The sequence below is a fragment of the Diorhabda sublineata genome, chromosome 1 (assembly GCF_026230105.1).
Source record: "Diorhabda sublineata isolate icDioSubl1.1 chromosome 1, icDioSubl1.1, whole genome shotgun sequence".
In the NCBI taxonomy this organism is placed as follows: Eukaryota; Metazoa; Arthropoda; class Insecta; order Coleoptera; family Chrysomelidae; genus Diorhabda; species Diorhabda sublineata.
Window position 1 is genome coordinate 19,500,338 of NC_079474.1, and position 7,959 is coordinate 19,508,296.

At 32.5% G+C, this 7,959-nt stretch overlaps 3 protein-coding genes across 3 annotated transcripts; 2 read left to right on the forward strand and 1 right to left on the reverse strand.

The window, feature by feature from the left end:
* The first annotated feature begins 680 nt into the window (after window positions 1–680).
* Window positions 681–2,666, forward strand: LOC130452399 (putative protein FAM10A4). The gene is made up of 3 exons (XM_056791657.1): window positions 681–1,232; window positions 1,396–1,901; window positions 1,985–2,666. Exons 1-3 carry the CDS (start codon window positions 842–844, stop codon window positions 2,270–2,272), a joined length of 1,185 nt encoding a protein of 394 aa, XP_056647635.1. The 5' UTR covers window positions 681–841; the 3' UTR covers window positions 2,273–2,666.
* A 1,241-nt stretch (window positions 2,667–3,907) lies between these two features.
* Window positions 3,908–6,175, reverse strand: LOC130452406 (tetratricopeptide repeat protein 1). The gene is made up of 2 exons (XM_056791671.1): window positions 5,338–6,175; window positions 3,908–4,270 (listed from the first exon to the last, which is right to left on the reverse strand). The coding sequence occupies exons 1-2, from the start codon at window positions 5,996–5,998 to the stop codon at window positions 4,149–4,151; spliced, it is 783 nt and encodes a 260-aa protein (XP_056647649.1). The 5' UTR covers window positions 5,999–6,175; the 3' UTR covers window positions 3,908–4,148.
* Window positions 6,176–7,677, forward strand: LOC130452409 (zinc finger protein OZF-like). The gene is made up of 2 exons (XM_056791684.1): window positions 6,176–6,417; window positions 6,517–7,677. Exons 1-2 carry the CDS (start codon window positions 6,244–6,246, stop codon window positions 7,636–7,638), a joined length of 1,296 nt encoding a protein of 431 aa, XP_056647662.1. The 5' UTR covers window positions 6,176–6,243; the 3' UTR covers window positions 7,639–7,677.
* The last annotated feature ends 282 nt before the right edge of the window (window positions 7,678–7,959 follow it).

Consider the following 7,959-nt stretch of genomic DNA (forward strand, 5'->3'; position numbering starts at 1 on the left):
TTTATTTATATTTAAATTTGTGTTTTTAGAATAAAATCACAACCGGGCTGATCAAAACAATATTCTCTTACGTTATTGGATGTAGAAAATAAGAATATAAAAGGGACCATGAAGAAAATCTAAAGTATAATTACAAAGAAGTGTTTTCGTAGTATTTATATTGTATTCAATTTGTGCTTGTATAAGACAACACTTAATTTGTGGTTATGTTTTCAAATTTGACACTTGATACAAAACCTATGAAGTTGGCCCATTTGATTCTGGCCAAAAAGCTTCCATCGAAATTTATTAAATAAGGGTGGCACCACATTAGCATCAGAGTAAATTTTAAAGAGAACCCCAAATATTATTTATGCTCTGGACAACTACCCTTCATAATCGAATCATCCGAACGAGTAGTGTAGTGGAGCCATTAAATATATTTTAAAGTTATAAACACACGAGCACTTTTCTAAAAATGGCGTTAAGCACTGAACATTTTTCGGATAAAGTTATTAGTACGGCGTAAATTCCTCATATAATGTCGCATGGTTAGAATAATGGTGCAAATTTTGAAATAAAAGCTTAATAAAGGGGATGGTTCCTATATGTTATTTCGATGTTCATTCCTACTCTTAAACATTCATCCTTTTTCTATACCAATAACGAAACGTAAAATTTTATAACTAGAAAACGCGCTCATATTCAATACGTCAAATGTCAACAATATAAAATCAAAGAACGTGACATGCAGAAAATTGTTTATTTTATCTAGAAACAGACAAAACAACGTTTTGTAGGTGTTGCCGTGACGTTTACCGGGTTATTCGTTTGTTACTGTTATTATTAAAAAAGCCTCAAAATGAGTTGTCCAATAAGTAAAGAAGCTGTTGACAAATTGAAACAATTTATCTCCATCTGTAAAACAACTCCTGACATAATTCATATTCCGGAACTAAGTTTTTTCAAAGATTATCTGGAATCATTAGGAGCCAAACTTCCGGAATCAAAAAAGATGCCTTCATCTTCTGGAGTTAAAGCGGAACCGGCAGAAGTTCATGATGAACCTATAGAAGACGAAGCGATTGCGTCAGATCCTGAATCTGTGTTAGAATTTGATATGACTGGTTGTGTAGAACCAGACAAATTGGATGATGATCAGAAAATGGGAGATCCTACTAAAGAAATAACCGAAGAAATGTCGGATAAGGCGGATGAATTAAGAATTCAAGCGATGTCTCAATTATCTGAAGGTATATATATATATATATATATATATATATATATATATATATATATATATATATATATATATATATATATATATATATATATATAATTTTAATGTTGTCAAAATATTCTATTTTGGATTTAATTTAAAATTGGTGGAGTGTAAATGGCTATTTTTTTCTTCAGGTAATACAGAAAAAGCCATAGAGTTGTTTACAGAAGCTATACAAAATAATCCAAGCAGTGCTTTACTATTTGCAAAACGAGGTCAAGCATATTTAAAATTAACTAGACCAAACGCTTGTATTAGAGATTGTACAAGAGCCTTAGAATTAAATTGCGATTCAGCTCCAGCATATAAATTTAGGGGAAGAGCTTATAGATTATTAGGTGAATGGGAGCTTGCTGCTAAAGACTTGAGACAGGCCTGCAACATTGACTTTGACGAACAAACAGATGAATGGTTGAAAGAAGTCACACCAAATGCTAAGAGAATTGAAGAACATTTATTAAAAAAAGAGCGAAGAAAGAAAGATAAAGAAGAAAGAGAAAGACTTGATAGAATAAGAAAAGCTAGAGAAGCTCATGCTAAGGCTGCAGCTAAAGAAGAAAAGGATGAAACTAATGAAGCCGGTGATGGTGGAGACTTTTACAAATTATTACAAGATCCTGAAATTATGGCAGCATTTCAAGTAAGTTTTTAGAATTAATCTTCATTTTAATACACTTTTCGTTAATGATTTCTGTAAGTATTACATATTAATGTGATTTATAGGATCCAGAAGTTGCAGCTGCTTTCAAAGATATTTCTATGAATCCAGGGAATTTTATGAAATACCAGTCTAATCCCAAAGTTATGAATCTGGTTTCAAAACTTTCAAGCAAAATTTCTGGATCTGGAATGAATTTTCCGGGGTTTTCCGGAGCTGGTTTCCCTGGCGCTGGTTTTCCTGGAGCTGGAGGTGCTGGTTTTCCAGGTTTTCCTGGTGGTTTTCCAGGTGCTGGTACAGGAACAACGCCAAAACCAGACCATGTACAACCCGATGATGATAATTTAGATTAAATTATTATTTTTTTATTGGTGGTTGAAATAACTGTGACTTTTTAAAGGATGCGTGTGTTTTTTACATTTTTTTATATAGATGGCAATAATTCTAACATCTATATGGGAAAAATATTGCAGTTTTATGTAGGATCTTTAATTTTGTGCAATCTTGTTAAAAAAATACATGTATCCGTATTATTTACAAAGGATTAACAAATTTTGTTTTAAGGATATTAGGTTTTAGTTGGAGAAATCGTTTAGTCACATTTTTTCAAACCGCCATTTGCTTAATTTTCTTTTAAGTTGATTGAATAAATCATATAAGGCTGATGTTATCACATCCAGTTAGTTATTAATGGAGTGACACAATTTGGTTAAATTTTGTTGAATTATAAATTTAGGCATTATATAATTTCTTTTTTCATTTTAGTTTGCCTCGACACTATAATAAATTGGGTAACCATTGCTGAAAATAGCATATTTCATAATTTATCATGCAATATTAAATTTTTCCGACGACCTACATAAAATACTTTATTTCAAACTATGAAATACTGTGGAAAGCGTTGGGTCATTCATGAGTAGAAAGCAGCTGCTTTCACCAGTGACAAAATGACTCGAGGCTACTGAGAGTTTTCTGTTGCCCTTTTATTAAAGAATAGGCTGTGGTTAAGAAAGAAAAAATAAATAGCATGATGGTATCTTCTAGACCAAAATATTCAGGAGTTGAAATAGACGTTCAGATCTCCAGGTGGAGGCTGGTCTGGTGGGTCTATCATGCAAAAATATCTTGTAAGGTAGATTTCAGCAATATACGAGGTCTTAACACGAATATAAACCATATACACCAACATCTGCAGTCTAAGAAACCTCATATTCTGGATCTAGCAGAAACAAAGGTGGAATCATCAATATCCAAGGTTCATCATATATACCCTGGATACGACTTACACACCCAATTCAGGTATAACTTTGGACTGACTCGCCGTCTCTGTTAGAGAATCTTGAGCCTTCAGAGTTCAATGTCATGTGGTTTAGACCTCCTATCGATTACCTGCCAGTAAACCATACAAACGCAGATATTGTTAGCGCTGGTGATTTGAATGTATATCAGGTAAGCGTATTCAATTTTTTTAAACGGAACTGACGATGAGGGGTGGGAAACGGAAGATTTTACCAACAGTCATGGACAGACCCAACTTATCAATGAACCAATCTGAGTCCCCGAACGATATGGTGACTGCTAGCCTCTTAGACTTGTTTCTAACAACAGACCCTGATCTGTACAACGCGACCGTACATGCACCACTCAGAGCATCAGATCACTAACTAGAAATCCAAACTTATAATCCACCTTAGACCACTTAAGGTTTGACATTATAGACCGGCCATCATTCCTCAAAATGATGTTTACACTACTGCTGCACCAATACTCTACTGTCTGTACTAAACCAATTTTAGTTTAACTCCAGTCTCTGAAGTTGATAACTTGGTTATCGAAACGTTCGACAGTGTAATTTTGTAAAAAGTGTGTTCAGTATGTCTATCACAAACGGTTCCAGACATTCCAACTCAAGTGAACTTTGATAATAAAGCATTTTAGGGATTTTAAAATCAATAATTATTATTGCTATAGTTAAGGAAATAATACTCTGAATTCATTCACTACAATATTTATTTTACATCAGATATATATATATACATAATATAATTAGTACTGCTGATAAATGGTTGACTACATACGAATCACACTTAGATCCCAACCTATGAACTATTTGGTATCATAAAATTATGAAAAAGAAGTTTAAATTATATTTTACACCCAAGTTTAGTTCATTTGCATTTTTGAAAGTTTTATCAGAATGTTGCATAAATAATTAATTAAAGAATTACATCACTTATTCTGAGTGAAATTAACAGAATATCCACCTGTATTTGGATCCTGTTTCATCTGGAAATTTTCTGTGGAAAGCCCGAAAGGCTTTAAAATCATGTTTCCCAAATCTTTCAGTTTTCCTAAAATATAAATACTTAAAATCCATTTTCCTATAATTTTTTAAAAAACAGTTAATGTTAAGTATGTAATATGTGGAAGAGAGTGCTTCCGATGATGATTTGGTTATATTTATTTCAATGCTATAAATTGAATCATTTATTTGACAAAAAGTGAGGAAAAAAAATCTTATGTTACAAAATTTAGAAATATCACTATAAAATTGCTATCTTCATTCAAATGAATTCCCCTCAAGGAGCCATTGGACTTTAACTTTGGCAAAGAGAGACAGCGTCCAGAGAGTAGGAAAAATCCTCCTTTTACCCCCGAGGGCTATAAGAAAACAGGGAATACCGAACCCACTACCCCCAAAGCATTGATTTTTACTAATGCCAAAGTTCTGACCAGTGCTTTTGATAAGGCCCAGCTCAAACGCCTCAACATCAGAGGTGCAGAGAAAAAAAGGCCAAGGCTGCTGGTACGGCTTAAGGGCCCCGAATCCTAAGATTGTTTCGACCTCCACCTATGGATTCCAACAAAGAGGTCCTGGTAAAACCTGTTATGAGATCAAAAAACCCTGTATCTACGACTATGGAACAATGAGTTGGCTCCAAAAGCAGTAAAACTGCACCTGTAGTAGCTATTGATGCAAAATAGGATAGGCGATCGAATTTACTGGATTTCATTGTCTCTGATTGGAACCATCATGAGGTCTTCATCCGGCAGAGAAACCAAGCTAAGTTTCTTCCCCTTCAAAAGGCATCAGGTTTTGGTAATTTTAAGTGGGGCCCTTGACCACTCAATCTCGTACTATGATCTATGAACCACTTTGAAATTCAGTGGAATGTTATATTGGATTATAATAAATTTAACTATGTCAGTGGATCCCCACTTCACCCTACCTTTTTTTTAGTAATTTTATTAGCATTGAATCAATCAGCATCAAAACAAGAATTTTTATAAAAAAATGTCACAAATAATTTAACTTAAAATGAAGTACTAAACAGATATCAGCACAATAAAGTTAAAATACATTCCTTTCAAATTTAACAAAAATTTGCTTATCCTAATATGGTAAATGGAAACTCACCTAACATCTCTGTTTTAAGTTTTTCATTTTTTTCGGTAATTAATGGAGGTAATCTATACTGTGCTTGTAGAGCCTCTTTATTAGTTTTATCAAACTCTAATACTTTTTTATAATCTGCTAAACTTTCATCTAATTTGTCGGTTTCTTCATAGAGTTTAGCTCTCCTTAAATAAGCTCTAACATATTTGTCATTTAATTCTATAGCTTTTGTGCAATCATCAATAGCACTTTCTTTACGAGCTAGTGAAATTTTTGACGCAGCTCTGTTTGCATAAAATATAGATCTGTCATTTTCATATGATAAAGGGCATAATTTTAAGGCCTCAGTGTAAGTATATACAGATTCCAGATGCAATCCTGATTTAAACTGTTCATTACCTTTGTTTTTAAGTTCCAGAGCTTTTTCGTGCCTTTGCTCTTTTTCTTCGTCTGTAAGATTCAGTTCAGCAGTCTTTAACTGTTCTTCATCAATGTAATCATCTGGTAGGGCAGTAGAATCTGATTCATTATTTTCAAAATCCTGAGGAATAACTTCATTTGAATTATTTGTGGGTAACCCTTGTTCAATATCGTCTGCGCTTAATTTCTCCTGAAGTTCCTCGGTAATTTCATTAATGATTTCCTCATTTGTTGGAATCTTAGTTTTTCCATTATCCGTCATGACTCAAATGTAATCGCTGAACTGAAAAATACTAGTTGTAAATGGATAATAGTAGTAAATAGATAAATTTATATTATGTTTTTCTCTTCTTCTTTATTTCCAGTTATTGGCTGGTCTCAGTTTGCGTTTTCAGTGATAAAATTTACTAATAGCTGAGAAGTTGTCAGTTTCTTCTATGGTCAATTATTAGGGTTATGTTTAGGAAAACAATGTTAAAAAGATGATAACGGTAATGGTTTTGTAAAATGTTTGAAATGGAAGTAACGAATCATGAAAAAAATAACGTTATAACTTTTACTTATGATGAGATTGATATTATATGTCGATCATGTCTGAGTAAGGAAGCAATAGTAAATCTATTCGAAATTGCATATAAAGGGACTCTTTTTAGTGAAATATTCAATTCTTTATTTGCTGAGGTAATATTTTCAAATTCCACGAGTATTAGCAGTTTACCCGATTAATGGTATAATATGTAGGTTTAAATTTAATTAATTGACCTATAATATTGGTTTTAGCTAAATCAAACTGATGCATTACCTAAAAAGATTTGTAATAAATGCGTTATTTTGTTCACTCAATTTTGTGCATTCAAAGAACAGATTGTAGAATCCCAGATTTTATTGCAATCTACTATTGGATGTAATGCAAAACTAGAAGAAAATAATATTAATGTTAAGGAAGAGAAAGACTACAAAGATGAATACGATTCAAATAAAGTTGAAGAAAACACAGTTGACTGCCATGAAATATGCGAAGTAAATGATTTGAAAAACGAAATTGATGAAGAAAATGTGATTGTTAATACACTTGAAATCAAGCTTGAAGAAAAAGAGTATGTGTGTAGTTATTGTGATGAAAAATTTTCTAACATTGCTAGGTACAGAAATCACAGACAAAGAGAATTGTTAAAAAGGCGACCTAAGAAAATATGCCACATTTGCAGTAAAGAGGTTGTGTCAAATAGGTTGAAGGAACATTTAATCTCACATTCTAATAAAAAACCATTTTCTTGTGATATATGCGGTAAGAAATTTTCAAGAAAAGAAAATCTATCGAGACACAAATATGTACATACAGAAGTAAAACCTCATATGTGTCATATATGTGGCAAAGGTTTCATACAAGCTCCATCTCTAACAGATCATCTCCGGACACATAATGATATAGCCCCGTTTGTGTCCCAATACTGTGGAAGAAAATTTACAAATAAACAAGCATTTGAACGTCATTTAAAATTACACATGAAAAATCCAGAAATGCCTTGTAAAGGAAGGAAAGGAACAGAAAAATACAGAAATGCGAAGTTTATATGTGAATATTGTAAAAAAGAATTCAAAACTAAACAAATGCTTGATATTCATACAAGAAGCCACACAGGTGATAGGCCGTACGTATGTTCAATTTGTGGTAGCAAGTTTATCCAAAATGCACATTTAAGAACTCATTTATACCTCCACAAAGGTAATAAGCCTTATAATTGTGGTTATTGTGGTAAAAGTTTCGCTATGAAAGGAAATCTCAATCAACATGTTAGAATCCATACTGGCGATAGACCTCACATTTGTAATATATGTCTAAAGCGTTTCTGTACTAGAAGTAGTTTAAAAAAGCATAAGATAATTCATGACGTCAAATAATTATCAATATTTTTATTAATAAACAAATTAAACTGTAAATATTAATTTTTGTTTTAATTAATCTATGAGCGTTTGAACGTTACAAAGAATTAGATATTTACTAAATACACTGTGTATACCAAAAAATTACACAGCCCGACGCGCGTTTCGATAATCAAATATCATCATCAGACACTGAAGGGAAGATTACGCTTGTCAGACAGTGTAATTGTGATAGTTGGTGTAGTTGTGGTGTAATTAGTGTGTTTAGTATGAATATCACAAATAGTTCCCGAAATCAAATTTGGTATGAGACTGTTGAGGAGATTACGTGATGGTAAG

Coding starts and splice junctions, on each gene's coding strand:
- LOC130452399 (XM_056791657.1), top strand. CDS start 842: ATGAGTTGTCCAATAAGTAAAGAAGCTGTTGACAAATTGAAACAATTT. Junction 1,233..1,395: donor GATGTCTCAATTATCTGAAG/GTATATATATAT, acceptor TTTTTTCTTCAG/GTAATACAGAAAAAGCCATA. Junction 1,902..1,984: donor AAATTATGGCAGCATTTCAA/GTAAGTTTTTAG, acceptor TGTGATTTATAG/GATCCAGAAGTTGCAGCTGC.
- LOC130452406 (XM_056791671.1), bottom strand. CDS start 5,998: ATGACGGATAATGGAAAAACTAAGATTCCAACAAATGAGGAAATCATT. Junction 4,271..5,337: donor ACTTAAAACAGAGATGTTAG/GTGAGTTTCCAT, acceptor TTTATATTTTAG/GAAAACTGAAAGATTTGGGA.
- LOC130452409 (XM_056791684.1), top strand. CDS start 6,244: ATGTTTGAAATGGAAGTAACGAATCATGAAAAAAATAACGTTATAACT. Junction 6,418..6,516: donor TCAATTCTTTATTTGCTGAG/GTAATATTTTCA, acceptor TATTGGTTTTAG/CTAAATCAAACTGATGCATT.